At 49.9% G+C, this 23,359-nt stretch overlaps 1 protein-coding gene across 1 annotated transcript in view; it reads left to right on the forward strand.

Moving 5' to 3' along the window:
* The window catches only part of exoc4 (exocyst complex component 4), a 119,769-nt gene that overhangs the window by 25,130 nt on the left and 71,280 nt on the right, over positions 1-23,359 (forward strand). Inside the window, exons 8-10 of the mRNA XM_084447796.1 lie at positions 4,065-4,242; positions 15,308-15,453; positions 16,046-16,134. Coding sequence (XP_084303922.1) covers positions 4,065-4,242; positions 15,308-15,453; positions 16,046-16,134 — 413 coding nt within the window. The remainder of the gene's footprint in view (positions 1-4,064; positions 4,243-15,307; positions 15,454-16,045; positions 16,135-23,359) is intronic.

Here is a 23,359-nt window from a genome sequence, read left to right on the forward strand (position 1 = left end):
AATAGGAGGGGAACGGTGGTAACAGAAGCCACCCTCCCTAACACACACGCGCACACACACACACACACACACACAAAACCAGTCTACTAACTACAAAAAAAATCAAGGAGGAACTCTATTTTCCAGAGCTTGTGACCCTAGAGAGATTGAATCTTTCCGTTCAGATCAATCTGACCCCCCCCCTCCCCTCGACACGCCCGCGTCAGAACCACCGTTGAGCCGCCCGGCGCTCCGCCCTACCCTCTGCTGCCAGGAGAGCAGCCAGGTTCACTTCCCCCGCCAGCCCTCCCCTCTATCCTCGCTCAGATCACTCCCAGCCCGCCTTTCATATTCACAACTGTCCCTCATTTGCGGAAATGGGAGAAATGTACAAAGTCTGCTGCCGCTGCTGAATCACCCCCCCCCAGTATTCAGGCGACGGACAAAAGAAGGGGTGAAAAACAAGATGGCGCAGAACAAGGGAGATAATGACGGCACTTAAGAAAGCACTTACCCTCAGCGGAGAGGAGAGGAGTAGCCCCCCCCCGGCTCTGTGTACCGCATCTCCCAACAGCATCGTTTTTGTTGTCAGCGTTTCGAGAGGGCGGCGTGTGTGTGGGTCTTCTGAAGCATTGTGGGTATGTCAGAAGGACGTTTCATGTAGGGGACACTGATGAGTTTCATTCCAAGAAGTTGCCTCCCTCTAGTTTCACCTAACCCCCCCCCCCCCCGACCCCCCCAGTCTGGGGAAGTGACTGAACCAAATCGTTTTTAGTTTAGTGAAGGGTAGAAGGGCTGTAGACACGGTTTGATGCAGCCCAAGGATGTATGTACTCAGACAAGCAGGTATGAAACACTGGGGTAAGACTCGACACCCACCTGCCCTAGACTATAAACACAGACACTCTGCTGCTCCAGACTCATGTCGGAGTCTGGAGACGCGCGCGTACCCACACACAGCACACTCCCAAATTCAATCCACTTGTCTCAGTCCATTGATCTAGAACCATTTAGAAGGAACGTCTTGTTCTCTGTCAGAGATGTTCACTCGGCCCCCGGCTGGATCCCATAGGACCTGCACATATTCAGCCACACCGAAGCGCATTCTCAACTCCTCTCTCCCCATATTGCTTATTAGTTTGCGTGTTTGTCCGTGCGTTTTTGTGTGTGTGTGCGCGTGCGCATCCGTACACATCTGTGTGTACGTGCGTGTGTACGTCTCCGTTTGCCTGTGCGAGTTCAAGTCGAGGCCTGTTGCTATGGAAACTCCCACCAAAGTACCGTAGTCTACAGAAGGCATTCTTGCATAATTCAAATCTATTGCTGTGGACAATGGCAAGCCTACCGCACAGTGGAACACCGGCAGCTCGTCAAAAACACCCTGAGAGTTTCATTTCATAGTGAAATCTATCATGCTTTTTGGGGCATTAATACTTATGGTAGATGTGGTAATCTGTGATTTGGCGCATATTTGACATCTGTATGTGTGTATTAAGACCTTGCACTGTGTAGGTTCCTTGAAATGCCTACAGGGACACACACACACACACACACTGAGTGGCCGCCTGACAGGTGTCTGTGAAACCCGTAACTCCAGAGCGCCCTCTCCTGGCTGTGTGGCAAACTAGCCGTGTCCCCATAGCCCCAGGGTAGGTCGGATGGTTATATATGGCAAGAATACACTTTGTGTTCTATTCTAGACAAATGGTTACTTACATGATGTAGTTTAAACCGCAGGGTATCTTACCTTGCCCTCCTCGATGACACGGCAACCGGGGACCACAAAAACATGTTAAACCCAAACAACTAGGAAAGAAGACTGTAGCAAGAATTGACTAATCAACAAAATGAACAACATAGCATAACCACCCCCTTCCCCTCTAACCTGCACATATACAGCCATATGCAGTATATAAGAGACATGTAGACAGGTGATTGGACGACAGGACCAGGGAGCCGATGGAACACAGCTGGGCTTGATGGAAGGATGATTATCAATCAGATGGATGATCACAAACACCTGGGGGGAGACGGACATAAACAGAATAGAGCGTGTGTATGTGTGCGCGCGCGCGCGTGTGTGTGTGTGCGCGCGTGTGTATGTGTGTGCGTGCGTGTGTGTGTATGTGTGTGCGCGCGCTTACGAGAATGTGTACTATCGTAGCTCCTCACTCCATAACACACCTGGTGCTCGCTGAAGCATAGCTTCTTGTGATTTGTACCACCTCCCACACATTCATAACATTTACCCTCCCCGCCAGCCTAGAGACAGACAAGCAACCAAACGGTCTCTAGTGAAACATCCATCTCTATCTACACCCCGATCCCTCAAGCCTGCCTGGAATGAAGCAGGCATTATTAAAATAGTTAACGGTGTTGTATGTGGTTTGTGATATCCTGTTAGACTTAGGAAAAATTAAAAAAAAAGTGAAAGATTTTGAAAAATGCAACCGACAAAATCCCCACCCCTCCCTTGAGGCCTCCCAAATGACACTCGCTAGGCAGGTAGGTAAGTTGATAGTCAGGGAAGCCATCCAATCATTTCAAGTTGGCAACTCAAAATGATTGGACGCACTTATTACAGTCCACAGATTACAAATTTATTTCATTTTTGTGTCAGAGCACTTTAGTTATTGATTGCTGTAGGGATGTAATATGAATTGCAAAAAAATATAACAAAAAGTGCTTCTCAGCCAAACCGCCCACTGCACCTTTAACTCACACTGTAAGCAAAGGAAGCCATTTTGAAGTATTGACTCCCAGCCTCTCGTCTAAGAGCTCCTCACTCTGCTTCATTAGGAGGTTCAGCACCGCCGACGTGTCCCAACAAACCATGAAAACAAAACCCCTGACAGATGTGTGTCAGTCCTGGAGGACAGTGCAGCATTGACAGATGCTGCTAATTGTTGCCACAAAACAGCTGCCAGCAAGCGTTTGGTGAGGCGTGGGGGGCGCCATGCTGGTACCCGCTGGTCCACACACATGCTGTTCAGCAGAGCACTACTTGGGACGAAGGTGGCTAGCATAACAATGGAAGTTTGTGGGGGTTTTGATTTCAATCTGCAGACTGCGGGAAAGACACAGAAGACAAAGAAGGTCCAGTATCTGAGACCACACAGTGGCAGCACTTTAGACCTCCAGTAACACACAGTGGCAGCACTTTTGAGCTCCAGTTAAAAGCAAAATAGCAAAATATATAATTTTTTTTTCTTGCATCAGAGATATTTTAGTGTCGTTTTGGCGTCACTGTGACGTTGTTGCAGATCATTGTTCGTTTTCCTTGTGCGCTCCTGTTGAAGTTTGGATCAATGTAGTATCAGAAGATAAACCTGCAAATTATTGCTTCCACTGCTTGATTGACACAAGGGCGATACATCATTGGTGGAGGACGTCATGTCTACTGTGCACTTATTCCTTCCTGCTCTGTATCAAAAGCTGTGTTCTTGAATAGGTGAATACTGTAGCTATAGTACTAAAGAGTGGCTTTGCATGTAGACATACAAATTGAATGAATCATCTTGTTTATGACTGCATAAGTCCACCCAGAACCATAGAAAGGATTTGAGGGTATAGAGATGAACTATCACACTTCGGCGTGTGTAATATTCTGAAAATGTATCCTTCCTTCCTTCCTTCCTTCCTTCCTTCCTTCCTTCCTTCCTTCCTTCCTTCCTTCCTTCCTTCCTTCCTTCCTTCCTTCCTTCCTTCCTTCCTTCCTTCCTGCCTTCCTGCCTGCCTGCCTTCGTTCCGTCCGTCCGTCCGTACGTCCGTCCTTCCGTCTGTCCTTCCTTCCTTCCTTCCTTCCTTCCTTCCTTCCTTCCTTCCTTCCTTCCTTCCTTCCTTCCTTCCTTCCTTCCTTCCTTCCTTGAGGTAATATCTAACATAATTGCATCCCCTCCTCAGACATGTCCAGGCAGGTGACTAGTGGAGGATAGGAGGAGACGGTGAAACGTTTCGTGACGACGTACCCCTCCTCTTTTACGCTGCAGCACTACTGCAGCACCTCTTCTCTCCCATCTTCTTCACCTCCTCCCCCGGTCTGCAGTAGCCTCACCGCTGCCCTCTATCTCTGGCGCCCTCCGCAGGCTGCTGCTGGAGCTGCTGGAGCTGCTGTTCGACAAGTTCAACGCTGTGGCCCACGCCCACAGCGTGGTGCTGACCCACCTCCAGCAGATCGTGGCGTCCGCGCCCGCCGGGGCCCAAGAGGGCATCAAGCTGTACGAGCAGGCCGACGTCTCTGCCAAAATCCAGACCGTGCTGCAGGTGAGCCGCGCGTGCACACACACACACACACACACACACACACACACACACACACACACACACACACACACACACACATACACATACACACAGATATACACTGCAGTCCAGGACCATGAAAATGTGTGTTTGATCTGAAATGATCTGAATTGTATTATTGCCTGTGTTCTAGCTCTGCCAATTGCTCATGTTGGAATGCTCCACCTCATAATGGCTCTCATCACAGGGGTCTGCAGCGTTTCCTGGAACGTTAGACTAACATTGGCTGTTCTCTAGCCAACATGTGGCGTGAACCCTTATGCCCGAAGCGCATGCCATTGCGCGCGGGGGGGGGGGGGGGATTCGAGAAGTGAATCCCGGGCAATAGGCTTGAGAGCTCTCTCTGTGCGACTGTCGCTTCGAGTCAAAAGACGGACATGTTTTCGTAGGGTGCTGTGCCTGGTTCAAAACAATGGGCTGATTGAAAATGTTCTCATTGCAGGAAACGCTCGTTTGTCATCCGCCACTTTGTTTTGGTCTCCTCTCCGTCTCCTCCATTTGATCATGTCTGCTTTAGCTTATCAGTCTATGCTACATCCCACACTGGACCACAATCTGGACTGTAGGCTATCCTACTGTCACTTGTCATATGGAATGATGTGTGTGTTTGTTTGTGTCTGTGTGTGCGTTGACTGATTTAATTTTAGTCCTTTTAATTAGTGCATGTTTGCGCTCCTTATTTGCTCTCTGCTTCCGTCTGATTGGATGAGGTGATGAGCGGCTGTCAAGTTGACCTATGACAGGTCCCAGAGGTGCGCCTGTCCAGCTCCAGCTCTTGCCTCCAAGTAATGAGATGATGAGGAAGTCAAATCAATATAAGTTAGGCCTGTTATAAGAGACTGGTTCGTGTAACTACAGTAAACAGTTATTATGGTGGCTGACGTCTACAAAAAAAAAAGAGTGCACCTCACCTCACAAGCTTTTTTGACGCCGAACCTCTCAGGGGCCCGTCGGCGAGTCGAGAGCTGCACTTTCAGCGCTAGTTTGTTCTCTCCGCTCGTCCCTAGTGCATCCTTCTATTTTCCTCCCATCTTCTCGTTGCGATGTCTCAGACAGGTAAGCGCAGCGAGGGCGCGAGGGTCAGACCGGAGGGAGGGAGGGAGCGAGCGAGGGGGAGGGAGGGAGGGAGCGGTAGAGTTTGAGAGGAGAGTGGGAGTGGAGGGGAATGGATGGATTGAGCAAATGGGCTTGTCGGTACTCCCATCAGTCAGATGCTGACCTTCAGCGTTTGTTTTCTTCTGCTCCCTCCATTCTTTCTTTCTTTCTTTCTTTCTTTCTTTCTTTCTTTCTTTCTTTCTTTCTTTCTTTCTTTCTTTCTTTCTTTCTTTCTTTCTTTCTTTCTTTCTTTCTTTCTTTCTTTCTTTCTTTCTTTCTTTCTTTCTTTCTTTCTTCTTCCCCCCCCCGATCCACTCAGGGGTGAAATCATGCCGTGCCAACTGTAGCTACTGCAGGGCGGGCTGCGCGCTCTCAGCAGGCTGGCAGACCTCGGCTCTTAGCTGCAGGTTTGGAGCAGGGATGAGTTTAGCTGGCGTTCGCGGTCGCACACACACACACACACAAAGTTAACTGAGAAGACACCGCACTCTTGATTGGTCGAGAATAGGTATTTCCGGCTGGCGGTGAGCGCGAGGGAGCTGGGTGCGAGGCCACTGGAGAAAATCGAGGAGAGAAAGGGAGAGATACGACATCCATTTTGTCCTGGTTAGGACGGATGGATCATGATCAGTGATAACCACAAACGATTTCTGAGATTAGTTTTGCCAGAATCGACCTGATAGGCAATTTCCCATTGTAACTGTTGAACATGGAGACGGACGAGCGGAAAGGAAAAGTTAGAGGAAGGAACCAGGGCGCGGGTAACGCTGTGCCTCTGCAGTAATGGAAGCATTAAGCCGCCCTCACACACGCCGCGCCACCGCCAGCGCTGGGGTTGCCAGGGGCTCCTCGCTCCCCCGCCACCGCCATGCCGGATAATGTAATCTCCTGATTAGAATACTCATTGTGGAGAAATGAGCTTTCCTTATTCACTCACTCATGTTATTATTTCCTGGCCGATTGTATCGTTTGAAAAGCCCCCCCCCCACCCCCCCACTCTGTCCCTCCCTCCTGTAATCTCCATCTCTCTGTCGCTCGCTCTCTTTCCACATCTCCCTCCTCCGTCTCTCCGCTTTCTTCACCTCCCCCTCGTACCCTCTGTCTGCCCCCGGCCTCTGCCCCCCCCTGTCTCTCCTCCCCCGTGTGAGGGGCAGCTCCAGCATGGCGCTGCCCCCGTGCTTCCTAGTCTGCTGGTACCATAGCCCCTGGCGGTCTGCCCCCCACTGGGCCTCCCAGAGCAGCGGGAGCGCCAGCCGTCAACTCAGGTCCATAGGAGGGGTGGGGGTTTATAGACGACACACTCCCCTGCAGCGCTCGTGTGTGTGTGTGTGTGTGTGTGTGTGTGTGTCAAACTCTTGGGCTAGAAGGTAACATCTTTTAGGCCGGTCGAACCTGCCGCAGCTCGTTAGCCCTCTCTCCCCCTCGGTTCGGTCTCTTTCCTCTAGTAAACCTTCTATCGTCGTAGTTCCCATCTCACCCCACTCTCTTCCTGCATACCATATTGAAACCTCTTGGTGATGAGTAGCCCCCCACCACCCACCCCACCCCCCACCACTTTGAGGAGTGTGGAAACATGTTGACCTTTCCACTTCACATGCTCAGAGACGGACAGGAGAGCCGACAGGGACACGCGGAGAGCCCGGCTACACAGCTCCGCCGCAGCGTACCTTCCACACCACCCGGCGCCCGGCCCCGGGGAGACCCGGCGTGCAGTAGGTTAACACGGGCTCCGGAAAGTCAAGACCCATGTAGCAACTCTTAATCCCCCTTTGGAAAAGGCCAGAGCAGCTTCCCCTGTGTGGGAGGTATTGATTTAGACTATGAAAGAATGCATGATTTTCATCAGCACAGCGCTCGGTTAGGGAGCGGAGCGTGTAGCGCTCGTTCTGTATGGTTTCCCATTTTCACGAAGTGGCTTTCCAAAGAAATCTTGTGAACGAGTATCGATTATTCACACTATGGCCGTGTTATTAGGTTTGGGTATTCTAAGAGCATGCCACTTCACCCTTTGCTCTTTTTCAATGACCATTACTTTTTTTCCGGTTCCATCTAACACTGTCCCATACTTAGCAGCACTCGTGAAGCTTTTAAGCATGGACTTCAATCTCGTTAAATCCAATTCCACTTGATTTGTTGTCCAGTAAATCGCCAGCACATGAGAACCAACCGTAATGTAAAAACTCTGATCCGCTCCAGCAACTTCTGTTTGATCTTTTCTGGAGTTGGAAGCATTAGTTAAACAACAATGACGAACCCGAAAAATCCCTGGAAAAAAAGGCCAGATACTCAACCTTTTACCAGTTAATTTGAGACCATAGTTAGCCTACCTAAACCAATCCTGAACCCTTCACAGGCATCACACACAGGAATAGTGTTAATTCACCTAGGCTATATTCGGCACGGCTTGTCAGTGCGCCATCAACTCCGTCCAACCTTTGACCTTTCAACTGCAAGTCTGACGATGTCTGAGTTTGTTAATTAGACACACTTGTGCATTCTGGGGCCGCGATGTCCAGGGCCTCCGTCCGGCGACTTCGTGACCGGAATGCAAACGGCGATCTTAATGAGCGTCGGCACGGCAGCATCGAGACGCTCGTTGTCCATTTCTCAAAGAGGTGATATTTCAGAGGGAAACTTCTCAAGGCTATTCAGCACCTCGTCATCTCCACATCAAAACTGAGCTGATGCTGTAGGGACATATGAAAGCTTGTGCGAAGAGGAACACTTTCAACAGTGAGTCAAATAAGGAAATAAGTAGCTCTTCACAGAGGAGGTTGCAGTGAAGGCTCAAGTTGTTACACACAGCATCTAAGAATACACATCCCATACACAACGCAGCTGTCCTCAAGAATTTGCCTTATTTTTATTCAGATACCCTTGGCTGTTCACTGCGCCCGCCCTCAATAGATATATCACATCTTCACCAGAGATTGAGGAAGACAAAGGAGCGCGCCCAAAATATTATCAAAATCTAATCTAAATATGCAGGCCTTCCTCCCGGGCTGTCAGCAGCAGTGGATTGAACTGCCAGGGAGCAGCCAGAAGACAATCATCTGCTTTAATTAGATGTGAGGAGCTGACATCGGCAGCGATGTTCACCCCAACGTTTTAATCAACATGTCACCATATTCAACCCCCCCCTCCCCCACACACCGCCTCCCGAAGTGTCATATTTACATATCACTGGAGCGCGGGGAAATCTAGCACATGGAAATCGTTGAATAACTCTCTCGCCCCCTTCCGCTATCTCAGTTTGGGTGAATTGGGAGAGCTGGACACTTGAATTATCATGCTCAGGTTCACTCTTCCATAATGCATGTCGCACATCATCGCACTGGACTCTTGCCTGAACGCTCAGCAGTTTTACCCACAATGATTTAATGCATTGAGGTCTCATGCTGTTGGACTGGAACAGTACAGCCCAGGTATTGAAACTGGTTGACTTGCTTATACAAGGATATAATATTGTTAGTCTGTCTGCCATCCTGTATTCTGTGTGTGTGGGTGTTTACCTGTGTGAGTTTCTGTGTGTGTGTGTGTTTGTGAGAGAGAGAGTCTGTGTGTGTGGGTGTTGTCTCCCTTATCAAATGTTAGACGCCACATTGTTCCTTTGCAGGGATGGTGTCCATGGAGACACACTCTCATTCCTACATTGTTGTCCCCCAGTCGATGAAATCCGTTTGTCTTTTCGTCCGTCACGCGAGCCATGTACCAGAGCCCACCACTGGGGGTGCTTTCCACAGTTCATTTTCACCGTTGCCAATACAAATTGCTTTGTACACAAAAAACGATGCTTTGTGTCTCAGTAAAAGTAGAGTCCATTCTACTCAGGGGCCCTTGTACTTTACAAATCCACTGAATTTAGAGCTTGTGGTGCATTGTGGGTACAGTTACTATTAGTATTAAACTTGTATTTCACATAGATTGTATGCTTGTTTAGGTCATTTCATGTGGGATAGATAGAGTAGACTACTGAATGGCTTGGCCATGTGTGTGTCTGACCATCAGGCTGTTTGTGATGCTCATAGGTGGGGTGTCTTGGGTCGGTCACAGAAACCATATCCCGCTGCTCTGAGTTTTGAGCCCGTCCACTGGAGCACGCATTTACACTGCTGCGCATGAGGGGGACGAGCACGTTCGAGAAACACGTCTGCTGTCTAGAAACACGTCTGCTGTCTAGAAACAAGTCTGCTGTCTAGAAACACGTCTGCTGTCTAGAAACACGTCTGCTGTCTAGAAACACGTCTGCTGTCTAGAAACACGTCTGCTGTCTAGAAACACGTCTGCTGTCTAGAAACAAGTCTGCTGCTGTTTGCTATATGACTGATCATCTCAAATGATCAGAGGTTACTATTGTACCATAATGCGTCTAGCTAAGCCGACAGAGACAAGAGGCCGCCTGATTACTAGTTGACTAGCGATTGCGTCTTACTAGCCTGATTTCATTTTAAGAAAGTATATTGATTTACATAAACACAGTTGGACCTGGCTGTTAAGGGATGTGAATGGGTTGGGACACGAAGCAACGAATAGCCGATCGGCTAACCCCATCTGTCTCATATCTAGCTGCTCATAAACAGCAACGACCATGTACATCGGTATCAGCCAATATTCACCTTGTTGACCACTATCAGCCAATAACATGACATGACAGTGGGCGATGTTTATCTGTTGTGTCACATTAAAGGTTGTTTCATAAATTCGTATAATCGATACATCGACTTGTGAGATGATGTGATGAAGGTCTGAAAGTCTTAAAATCAGTTGTTATTTTTTTTATGAAGTTTTCTTTCCCTGGCACAAAAGAGGGAATAAATAACAACAAAAACAAATGAAACTAGAGATGGTTCTCGCGGAGCACAGACCTCCGCCCATGAATGCATTTCGTGGCTCTGTACACACACACGTGCGTGCGAGCAGGACGTTTGGTATTGCTGCACTCGTTAGGTCGAGACCAGTCCAAACCCATCGTCTCTATGACCTTCCCATGTCTGCTAAGATATATCGCTCCTGAGCCCAAGGGCGGACTGGGTGAATATTCACCATTCACCACGGGCCAGGCCAGTTAGCTCGCCAGGCCACCGGGAAAACTCCCGAGTGCTCCCGATAGCCAGTCCGCCCCTGCCTGAGCCCCAAGTCCAAAAAATGAATGGAGGTGAATGGTCGGCCGTGTTGGGGCAGCTTGTGGACCCGCCCAGTGCCGCTGTCGCTGGGGTGGACGTAACAAGTTGTGAGAAGTTTTAGCCAAACAACCAAAGCCTTTATTAGCATAGTTTAATACTGGGTGGTTAGGTGGAGGGAAAGAGTATACACACACACACACAAAAAAACTCTCAGCTCATTATCAGGTCTCACTCTCCAACTCATTTTTCTGAGGATCTTTCAGGGAATGAATATTGATTCGTTGCGCACCAAGACAACCTCCCACCTCAAAACCTCTCCTAGTTCTCAACTGCCTTCAGAATGTGTGTGTGCGCTTGTGTGTGTGTGTGTGTGTGTGTGTGTGTTCAAAGAGTGCCAGTCAGCCAGTCCGTCAGGCAGCCAGTCACCCCTATGAAGGTCACTGCAGAAGCCGCTGATTGTGACATTCTCATCTCCGTAGCGACGGGCCAATCTGGGGCCTCCCCACGACGCCTGTTTGGCAGGGGTCAGCGGAGTCCGCCCTAGCCCTGACCGCTCTATAATGGAACACTGGGACGCTGATGGTGACGACCTGCCCACTGGCTCGGCCACGTTAGCCGCTAGGCTGCGTCGGCTATGTGACTTCTACTGTACCATCAGCAGCCAGGCCTGAAGTTTGGGCAGAGAGACTGATTGGGTACATGCACATGGGTATGGATGGATCTGGCAGGCTACAACGGAGGCAAGACCGATTCTAAAATGACTTATGCCGGGCTCACACTACAGGATATTTAAAATCCTAACCAATTTCGAAATCGGGTTGCATCACGCACATAAGGAAAATCTTAACAGATATTCTTCTTGCGCATCTCAAACAAGCACACAGCAAGATTTGAAAATAACGGATCAGCACACACTACAGGATCTTATTGTTCCCGAGGGAGCAACGAACCACTGGTCTCGCCGTCTCACTTGTAAAGTCGGGACGTAATAATCTTAAATATCAAACATGTTTGATATTATCGGGGCCGCCCCGATGGGTCTGCGAGCCGATCGGGAGGTATAAGATTAGATCTGTAAACCCCTCACATTACAAGATAATCTGGACCGATTATCGGCCCCGACCAGCGTTCCAGACCAGATTTCTCCTCCGATTGTCGGGAGGGATGAATCGGGGATAAATCGGCCTAAAAATCCTGTAGTCTGAGCCCGGCATTACTTAATCCTCTTCTTTACTTGAGGAACATAAGGCTGCTGCTTCCATCTGGTCCTGTCCCGTGCAGCATGTTGTGCCTCGCCCCAAGTGAGGTTAGCCGTTTTCAGTTCCGAGGTCACGGTTCTTCACCAGATTGTTTTTGGCCTCCCTCGTTTCCTCTTTCCAGGTGGAGTCCATCTCAAGGCTACTTTTGGGGGTCCATTCTGAGGACATGTTCTAGCCATTGGAACCAGCGTTGTTTAATTTCCAGCACCACATTGCAACAGTTTGTGTTTTTATACAGGTCCTCATCGGAAATCCTTTCCAGCCAGAAGATGTGACATCCTCCGGAGACAGCCATTGTGGAAGGCATTGATCTTCTTTGTGTCACGCTCAACAGCTCACCAGCATTCTGAGCTGTACAGCAGAACTGACTTAACATTGCTCGTATACAACCTGATCTTGGTTTTTAGGCTGTATTGCTTGTCTTTACTGCATGCATTGTCCTTGCTTAGTGGACTTCCCAGATATGTGAACTCCTCTACATAATCGAGAGAGCTGCCATCCACGACGATTGGTGTGTGTGGTGTTGAATTTATCACATCACTTGGGTTTTGGAGGTATTAATGTTCAAACCCATCTGTTTGGCAAATCTGTCAGCCTGATCTGTTCTAATATTGGATACTTAAATATACATTTGTTGCTTGGTTGGCTATTATTTGCTATCATTCACCAGGTTATATACTTTATCTGCTGCTGGTCCTTATTAATTGCCAGGACGGCTCTGCTAGGAGAACTACAGATTTATGCATCACATTAGGGAGCGATTCATGAGGTAGTCTGTATTGAAATAATTCACTGGATGTCTGCATTATGCTATTGTCTGTATGAGCTGAGGGGGTTTGTGTTGGCGTGTGTTATGTTATGTACAATGCAGTCTGGGGGCGACCCTTTATGTCCATGTCAACTGGTTGTTTTTTATGAGAACAAGGCCGTCGTTTGTGTGTGTGCGTGTGTGTGTGTGGTTCTAGGTGCGACACAGAGCTTTCTTTGTTTTGTCAGCTGTGATAATACTGCTGTTCATCATCCCTGAGCCCACTCTGACTCTCTCTCTCTCTCTCTCTCTCTCTCTCTAAACCCGCTCCCTTGGTCTCTGTCCTCTCTTTCTCTGTGCTCGTCTTTGCATCCATCCCTCTACTTGACTTTCTTTCTCTCCTCCCCTCTCCCTCCATCCCTCATTCTCACACACGTGTGTAGCGAGCGCTGGCGTCGGTGTGTCTCTGTCAGCATGTGGGGCTGCCTGGCTCATATAATGAGGTGTCTGCACACACGAAGGTGATGATAATAAGATCTAATGCCAGGACGGTAGAGAGGTGATGGGAATGAGAGGGACTATTGCTGGAATAAAGGCAATTTTAATCCAATTGAATATGCTAGACACGGCGGGGGTGATATGCTTCCTGCTAACTCACACGCGCGCTTGCACTCGCTCAAACAGACACAGGCATAATGAAGATCAGGATCTCACTGATTACACACTCGCTAAACAGATTATTTTCTACAACCCGATGAAGTTCATACGACCGAAACATTGTGTTTAATAAATCGATCGACCGCAAGTGAAGAAGACGGTGTGCGTGGGAGTTCTTTCTCTCTGCTCAAGTTGACCCTGGTCCTCTCCCACGCACCTGTCACACTACAGATGAGCACAAGTTCTACTCTAGAGTATTTTCTCCAAGCAGAAATTAGCCCACAGAGAGACACATTGGTGGCTATGGCCAAACTGCCAAAATTGACTGTAGTTGCTGTACATAATGAACTGATAAGTTATATCAAATATACCATACTTGTCTTCTCAGTCCTACAGCTCATATTGGCTTGAGTTAAAATAAAGAATAGTCAAAATATAGCCACCTGTTGCCAGGGAAACTAAGAGTTTGACAATATAAGTATTTAAGGCACACTTACTGTACCAAACTTTGCATCTACGCTTATCTTATTATTTTGTCTTTTCTTTTCATCTTTCCTCTATCAATCTTCCCCCTCTCACTCTCTCTCTCCCTCCCCCTCTCTCTGTTTCTCTCTGCCCCCCTTCTCTCTCTCTGTGTCTCTGTCTTATCTGTGTGGTTAATTGCTTCCAGAGTTCTCTCTCTGTCTCTCTCTCTGTCTCTGGCTGTGTCTCGGTCCTATCTGTGTGGTTAATTGCCTCCAGAGTTCTCTGTCTCTCTGGGTTAATTCAGTTGGAGTAGGGTCAGAGCCCCTTCATCAGCCCAGCGTTGGCATTTCATTTAGCCGTCTGGCTGGTGTGTTCGCTAGCAGGGCGCTGGCTCCGTCAGCCCATCGTTAGTCATTAATACACTGACAGGATTAGCAGCTCTGCCAGGCTAACCAGGCCTAGCATCGGCCCAGCGACGGCCTAGTGTCGGCCCAGCATCGGCCCGGCAACGGCCCAGTGTCGCTGCCAGAGGGTGGGGCCGAGCGATGGCCGTGACAATGGAGGTGATAGAGGATGTTTGGGTGTGTGAGTGAATTTGTGTAAGTGTGAGTGAATGTGTGTGAGTGTGTGTGTGTGACTGTGTGAGTGAGAGTGTGTGAGTGAGAGTGTGTGAGTGTGAGTGAGTGAATGGAGTGTGAGTGAGTGGAGTGAGTGAGTGAGGTGAGTGAGTGAGTGAGTGAGTGAGAGTGTTTTGGGCAGGGAGTGATTATGTATGTGAGTGTGTGTGTGTGTGTGTGTGTGTGTGTGTGTGTGTGTGTGTCAGAGACGACTTCCCTCACTGACGGGGGTCCTCTCCACAGCTTTAATTACATCATTAGGGGTCGGATGGATTTCCATCTGCTCAGCCATTACTCTCGCCCCACTTTGGGCTGACACACACGCACACACACACACATACGCTGGTCAGAATTAGAATCACGGAGGCCAAATTACCCAACTAAATTATGAAGCTACTAGAAATGGGGAGCTCATTTAGAACATATGTATTCACACACGGAGATGGAGACAGTGAGCAAGAGAAGAGAAAGTGAAAGAGAGAGGAGAGAGACGGAGAGAGGAGAGAATGGGAGAAAGAATAAGACAGAGTGAGGAGAGAGAGAAACTGGTGGGCAAGAAGGAGGAAAGTTAACTTTGATAGTACTGTAGTGTCTGACTTTGAATGTGGGTCTGGGGTTATTGTTAGATCTCAATAAGGAATTCATGAACTTTGATGTGATTTGTATGGAGCTTGACATGAATCATGCAGACAGCCTTGGAGAAGCTGGAGGTTAATTCAGTTTTCAGGCTGGCTCTCTTTATGGAAGTGGTGAACTCATCACTGTCATTTGATAATCGATGATGATGGACCACAGAGATAGCTATGATGAGATTTCTTGTCATGATATACTGCAGGTTTGACTCGCACTGTTCTGTCATGTGGATATACTGTACTGTAATAGCCTGTTGCTGAAAGTTCCACGTCAATCATTCATCACTGTCTTTTTGGGATTCCAGGCGTAGTCTTGAGCTTCTCAGATTTCGCCGGGCGGTCTTCAGGGCCTGTTACAGTGAGCAGTCTCCCGCCATTTTAGATGTTTGTGTTTTGTGAAGCCCTGAGCAGCCGTGCGTCTGTCCTCCAGGTTCTGCTCATGGACTACCTGGACGTGAAGAACTCTCGCAGCGCTGCAGAACCGTCCGCCCAGCTCGCCTACGCCAGCACCGGCAGCGAGTTCGCAGCGTTCTTCGCCAAGAAGAGGCCCCAACGGGCCAAACAGTCCCTCTTCAAGTAAGCCACCGTAGAGAGAGAGCGCCCCAGAGTCACGGCAGGAGCCCTCAGCACTATTCCAAGCTTTAGCGTAAGCGTAGTACTCAGGATTGTGGCTTATACTGTACATTAAGATATCTATCTTAAGTGAATTAAAGCTGCAGTTATTGATTCCCCCCCCCCCCCACACATTTTGTCAAAACTAATTAAAATCACCTGATGTCAGATTGTTTCATTGAGCCATATCGTCCTAATAGCATCCAGCTTCAGTGACTCACCCCTACCAGTCGCCACATCTTGTTATTCCAGCATTTCTGCCTGTGTTGTCAAATTACGGCCCGTAACTTTGCTCCGCCCCCGTGCCTTAAACGTACATATTATACGTTTTAGTCTGTAAACAAGTCTCTTACTGCCATCTAGCGGTGGGAAAACGCTTATTGCCGCTTTAAAGGTAATCTATATGCAACAATCGAAGACTGTCGAATAGTCGTTGACATGGGCCTTTTGATACATCTGCCTATTATCATTTGCATGTTATCCATTGTGTTGCTGCCCCCCCCCCGCGCCGTGGTCAGGAGCTCACCGCCCCTCCCCCCTGCTGTGTGTGCTCCAGGTTCGAGTCATCCTCCCACGCCATCAGCATGAGCGCCTATCTGAGGGAGCAGAGGAGAGAGCTGTACAGCAAGAGTGGAGAGCTGCAAGGTACGAGCGGGAGACGGAGATGACCTGGCAGACGGGGAGGTGAAAGGAGAGAGGGAGAATGGAGGGGAAGTCAGGTGAGGGAGAAGGGAGGGAGAGGGGGGAGGGAGGGGCGGAGAGGGAGGAGGTAGGAAGGCAGGGGAGGAGAGGAGGGAGGTAGAGGAGGGAGGGAGATGGAGGAGTGGAAGGAGGGATGGAGGGAGGTATGTGAGGCGCTTCAGACGTGAGATGGGGTGAGCATGGGAGAGGGAAGTAAAAGAGTGAGGGGGGAGGGGGGTAGGTTGGGGTCCATCTGGTCAGGAGGGGGGCTGTGAAGAGACGAACAGAGACTGAGAGAGAATGAACAGAGTGAAAGAGAGGAAGAGATGGGGACTGCAAAATCTGCCAGAGACCTTGAAGACCTCTGCTGTGAGCTGATAGCTTACTCCTTTCATTCTTCCTTCACGTTTATACACACACGCACGCACACGCGCGCGCGCGCACACACACACACACACACACACACACACACACACACACACACACACACACACACACACACACACACACTGCAGCAAGGGGGCTAGCTCCACAGCTTCTCTCTCTCTCTTTCTCTCCATCTCTCTCTCTCACTCTTTCTCTCGCTCTTCCCTCCCTCACTACACAATGACCTTGAAGATTCAATCAAACTGTTTGCTTGTTTTCTCTTTTTTTCCACACCTGGCTCCTCAGAGACATCGTCTGAATAAAGTGGAAGAGTAGCAGAGAGAGAAAGAGAGAGGTAGAGAGGAAGAAAGAGAAAGAGAGAGAAAGTCGAGAGATATATGCTATACAGAACAGATACCCCCACCCATATTTCAGTGACATCAGTATTCTCTTAATGACATTTTTGAGTTGACTTCATAGGGTGTGTCAGGCCAGACTCTCCCTCCTGGAACTCGGCTAAAGACGCCGGAGGGGGACGCTCACCTTCAGCAGTGTCAAAGAGGACCAGTTTGGTATCGAACAGACGGGGGACATCCATGTCCCTCTGCCTCCCAAGCAGAGATCCCGCTTTTCGATAGGGAACGCCAATCACGACCGACCCCGCTGGCCAACACGGAACGGGGGGAGAAATGAAAAGCTCAGATTAACATAGGAAAACCCACACACACACAAAAGAAGCGAAGGAGCTTCAAACGGCATCTTCCTCTTCCTCCACTCGCCTCTCAGCACCTCAGAACCTGAAGAAAGGGGGGTGTTTGGGTGCCTTGAATGCCTCGAAGCGTTAAAAGTAGATGAGATTTCTCTCCTTTTCATCTCTGCTCTCGCTGTGGAACCAAGAGTTTGAAAAGATTGAAAGTAAAGTCATTTCAGGAAGTTGAATAAGTGGACTTGGAGGGGGGGGGGGGGGGGGGGGGTGACGCCATTGTTTTCATAAGAGCTGTTTGAGGAAAGCCATTCATGGATTTCTGAAGGACTAAATTAGAAACGGGGATATACCGTATTGAGATGACTCCTCTGCCTATCTGTCTCCATCTCCCTCTCTCTCCACTCTTTCTCCACTCTCTCTCCGCTCGAAAGTAAGCCGACGGTGGGACAGAGCGAGAGAGGAGGCAAGCTGGGGGCGTGAGTTTGGAACAAATCTCTGATTTATCTGTAACATACCTCCAACTTATCTACGCGCTCTCCCGGGCGTCGCTCGGAGGCGCCGCCGTCTCTCTCATTACCAACAGACAGAGCAGAGCTTAGCGGGACTTAATTATAACCCTTCTCCACTGAAGCACAGCCCCTACGCTTCAATTAATCCTCGGCTCCATCTAAAGACTTCATTAGTGCTCCATATGTACCCACATCTGGGTGGCTACTGGCTACGGGACATATATTATGTGTGTGTGTGTGTGTGTGTGTGTGTGTGTGTGTGTGTGTGTGTGTGTGTGTGTCCCTCCCTCTCTAGAATCATGCGGCCACTTTCCCATACACTCGCACGCTCATGAATAAATGATGCAAAGGGAAACATTTTCCGAGGGAGGGCCGCGTTATCCCGCCTCTGCGCGGAAGCGATCGCCACGCTCCTACATACCCTGCTTTTTATTTCTTTTTTATCGCCCCCTCCCTAATACAGAGAGCAGGGGCTCTGACAGCAGGGCTGGTTATTGCTGTGGTGAAGCGTGAATATTTCTCCATGAATAGCGGTTTTCTACCTAGCGCTGCACACATGTCTTCCATGTAGATAGGCAGATCAGACGGACTGACGCTGGTGGTCTCCTCCGTGGCTGTCCCAGTGATTACCCTAAGGGCTGGAATGAGAACCTCTGCTGAACAGCTCAACCCCCTCCCTCCCTCCCTCCCTCCCTCCCTCCCTCCCTCCCTAGCCTCAGCCCTTCCCCAGGTGTCCCCCCCCCCCCCCCCCCCTTCCCCAGATGTTGCGGTAGCAGACCTGCAGCTCCATCTCTCTAGTCTATTGGTAGTCAAAGTAGACCCCCCCCCCCCCCCCAAAGGCTATGTTGTATTAGTTGGTCTTATTTATTCATAATAGTGTGTTGGTTTCTCCTGAGAGGGAGAGAGAGGGAGAGTGAGGGAGAGAGAGGGAGAGAGAGGGAGAACGTGGGAGGAGGAGTGGGCGGGGGTCGGGGGGTAGTGGGCGGAGTGATGTTTTCTGTCAACCTGATTTGTTCCCTGCACGACGGGGAGGGGAGAGGTGCAAATGGAAAAATGTCTGGCAGGGCTGGTGTGTGTGTGCGTGCGCGCTTAAGCGTAGAGTAGGAGTGTGTGTGCGCAAATTAAGGGTGCTCCGATCAGGATTTTGGGGGCAGATCGCTGGAGGGACGGAGTATCGGCCGATACCGATCACGGGGTCTATTTGAAGCTTTCTATTTCACGTGTACACACAGACAGACAGACAGACGCACACACACACGCGCGCACACACACACACACACACACACACACACACACACACACACACACACACACAGGAATGTGACGGACAAACGTGTGAATGAAGTTTTCTCACCGAGGACGTAGCGATGGCATACCGGCGCTCAGTCTCAATGTCATAGAATTCTATCAGTGACGCTACGGCGTGACAAACCCCCTCGGCCGCTGCGAGCTGGCGAGTACGCGCCACGCAGGCTGGGCAAATCCGCATCCCTCACAGTCTTTTCAGTGTTCCTGGCGTCATCCCTTAGAATAATAATGGCTTTTCCCTTCGGGGTTCTCCGTGCTCAGGGCATGTTGCTGAATGTGGCAGCGAGAGCCTCCGTAGTGTAAACAGGCCTGCTCTCTCTCTCTCTCTCTCTCTCTCTCTCTCTCTCTCTCTCTCTCTCTCCTGCCTTGGTGCTGGCCAGCTTTGAAAACTCTCAGAGGAAAAGGATATCCGCACACTGGATTATAGCTCCCAGTCGGCTTTATTCAACAATGAGCAACGTTTCGACCTCCAAAAAAACTTTGCCTGATCAAGACCCTGCTGGGCCAAAACGTTACTCGTTGTTGAATAAAGTATTGGGAGATAGAATGTAGTGTGCAGATATCCTTTCCCTCTAAGAATCAAGATGTTTATATGCCCGCTACGCCTTTGAAAACTCGGCATATTTCCTTGACGCGACTAACCTTGAGAACGCCTGATTCTGTGGTTTGCGCTGTTAGTAATAATAATACAACTTTATTTGTATAGAACCTTTCATACAAATAAATGTAGCTCAAAGTGCTTTACAACATGCACTGCAACTGCATGCACGGAGTGCTTCACATAAAAATAGACATAAAATTAAATGTTTGTTGAAATATTTTGGTTGCGTTCCTCCATGAGGGAATTGCTTGGAGCAATTCCGTTGGCGTTGGCTGTACTGTGTGCGGGTCCTGTCGATACCGTAGGCCTGCGCGTCTCCATCAGACCGCCGCTGAGCGTGCCAGGCAAGACTGTGAAAGACAGCGCAGAGACTTCTGACATCTCCGTCGGCCTAACCTGGTACCAGTGAATGCCGCTAAGCTAGGCTAATCGCTCCAGGTCTCACCACTCCATATTGCACATACAGAGTTGACAAATTTTCAATTTAATGCTTCATACTGCTTGTCTAACTCCAGGGAAGATTGAAAACAAGCGTATTTCCCCAATTCTTGGCCATGTCCTTTAAGCTGACACTCGGAGAAGGGAAAAAAAAGAGATGGGATCAAGGAAGCGTCTCAGATAAGCCCTATCCAATATCATACAGTGAACCCACGCCTCTTAGCTCAGTCAGGCACACGTCTGCGCACACACACACACACACATACTCACACTACATAGAACGATCACTCTCCGCAATCTACCTTTCATGTTCATAATGTAAAATCACTCATCTCTCCTCCAGTGTCTCCCTCGCTCAAGGGTGAGGGCGCCACGGCCTCCGCGAGCCGTCCATGTTTGCCTTCCGCCGACCTCGCTATTGGGATTCATCATATTCATAAATGGGAGCTGAGATTAAATTGAACCTTCCACAGCTGAGAGTCAATAATTATCATAGGGCTGAATGGAGGGAACGTGTTGGGAACACACTCTCTTGTTCAGAACCAAGGATTGATCCCTAAGTTATTACTACAAAGGTCTCTCTTCCTCCCTCTGTCTGTCTGTCTCTTTCTGTTTCCCCCTCTCATTCTCTTTCTCTGTCTCTCACTCTGTGATCGTCTTAGACTGACTCGAGCCATTCTAATGTGTATAAGCTAGTGGTTGTCGTGTGTGTGTGTGTGTGTGTGTGTGTGTGTGTGTGTGTGTGGGCGCACGCAGTGCATATTGATATTGATATTATATCTACACACACACACACACGCACACACACACACAAACTTTGCCTTAAAAAACAACTTTCCACTGCACATCCCTCATTGCAGTGTGCAGTCAGGTCCCTCCTTCAGCAGACAGATGGAACGGCGGCCGAGCACTGATCCTCATCGTTCCACAGGCATTGTGGGTAATTACAGCCATAATCAGTGCCAGAGGAAGCTGAGTGTGCAGGTGAGGAGGAGTGATTGCCGAGTTGTGTTTTAGAGGCAAATCTGTTGTGAGAGGCAGCTTGGGGAAGACAGAAGGAGAATCCAAATAAGTACCTTGTGTATAATAGTTACAGACTGGGTAAGACAATTACTGTACATACACGCACATCTGAACTCCAGCCCACCCAAATCTCACATCAAGTAGCCTGCGCAGTACCCAGTGTGTAGCATTGAACTTGTGATGACTTGATTGCCGGGCCTGTTTCTGTGTTATTGGTTCTGGTTCTGGAGAGCAGGCGTTTCTACGTCATCATCAGGCCAGCGATCTCCCTGCAGTCCGGGAAACGTGCAATTCAATCACCCCCTCGCCCCCTCACCCCCTCGCACCGCTGCCGTTTGCCGCTCTTTCAGCCACCGCCGGCTCCTCCCGGTCTCCCGGTTAATCAGATCAGCGCAGCTCTCCGCGCGCCAGATTCCCCAGGTTGTGGTTAGCTGGCGAGCCAGCGGCGCTCCGAGGGACTGGTTTGGTGAGCGTTCCCCTCGATGCTGGGCAACGCTGGCCTACCTGTGAAAACAAGCGTGCAAGTTCAAAACACAAACACACTGATTGGAGTGATTTTTGGGCTCTGGGGATAGATGGAGGGAGGGGGGGAGGCGATGATGGAGGGAGGGAGGGATAGAGGGGGTGAATGATGGAGGGATGGATGGATGGAGGGAGGGATAGAGGGGGTGAATCATGGAGGTATGGATGGATGGAGGGAGGGGCAGAGGGGGTGAATGATGGAGGGATGGATGGATGGAGGGAGGGATGGAGGGGGTGAATGAGGGATGGATGGATGGAGGGAGGGAGGGGCAGAGGGGGTGAATGATGGAGGGATGGATGGAGGGAGGGATAGAGGGGGTGAATGATGGAGGGATGGATGGATGGAGGGAGGGATATAGGGTGTATGATGGAGGGATGGATGGAGGGAGGGAGGGAGGGAGGGGCAGAGTAGACAGAGGGAGTACACATGACACAATACACAGCATATTATTTCCACTGTATGTTCCGGAGCATTCCCAGCCCCAGCGCGGCGCTATCTGCCAGGATCCTGCCACCGGGAGATTGATGGCTCCATCGGCGCTGGTCTTCTGTGGGCCCAACATGTGACGTGCGTGGACGACACGGGCTTAATTGAGTTCATGTGTTTCACCCACGGCCTCTGAGAGCCAAACCCATATCTAGTCAGGGGCTCTTGTCTTGTTCGGCTTGTGAAATGGGAGCATTGGAAGATAAACACATGCTGTTTTGTTCCTCTGGCATTCTGTCACTATGAACGACAGCATGCACTTTGCAGGGCTGAATATGGAATCTCTATGAAGCTACTATCCTGCACACACACACACACACACACACACACCAATCCAGATAGTCATAATGCATGTACTAATAGCTGCTTCGTGTCTGGCTAGGCATGGTTTCAGGGGGAGGGGAGATAATGGTGGTTAAAACAACATTAGGCCTTGTGATTGTATCCAGCACATAGAGGCACACACACATGCCCGGCACACACACATGCCCCCCCCCCCTCCCTTGGAGATAAAGTCTGTGCGGTGAGATTTCATCAGCATAGGAAGTGATTGAATTGGCTCGGTGTTTAAATGAGATGGCGCTCTCTGATAGGCCGGTGCTGCCCGGCCGACTGCCGGACAGGGCGGAAGTGATGCGTCACTGCGTTACTCCGCCAGCGGGCGAGGGCGCCGGCGGCCCCGCGTACCAAACAGAACCGCGCACGTGCGCGGGAGGAGAACCCCCCGCCAGCGTCTGTTTCCACGCGCGCCCGTCTACTGTACGTGCACGCGCGCGGGCTCCTGAAACGGCGTGACGGACATCGAGCTGGACGATCTGAAAAGTAAGGGGCGTTTGTCACGTGCGCTGCGTAGACGCTGCGTTGTACGAGGGATTGGAGGGCAGGGAGGAGGAGGAGGAGGGCGAGAGGGGGTTTGATGGCTGAGAGCAGACAATCAGAGGGAGAGACCGGAGGTACGGTAGAGAGAGGGTGAAGGAAAGACGGAGTCTCTCTCTCCCTGGTGTGTGTGTGTGTGTGTGTGTTTGTGTGTGTGTGTGTGTGTGTGTGTGTACTGTATGTGTTTGTGTTCCCAACCTTGGCTAATTGTAATCAGCATGGTGGGACCTGTCAACATGGCCGTCCTCATGGGCTGTGGCTGTCACCCCTGTGGTTATCTTTCATCTTCCCGCTAACTGATTGGAGAAGAGAACGTGTGTGTGTGTGTGTGTGTGTGTGTGTGTGCGCGTGTG

Source organism: Borostomias antarcticus (assembly GCF_949987555.1).
Source record: "Borostomias antarcticus genome assembly, chromosome: 13".
Classification (NCBI taxonomy): Eukaryota; Metazoa; Chordata; class Actinopteri; order Stomiiformes; family Stomiidae; genus Borostomias; species Borostomias antarcticus.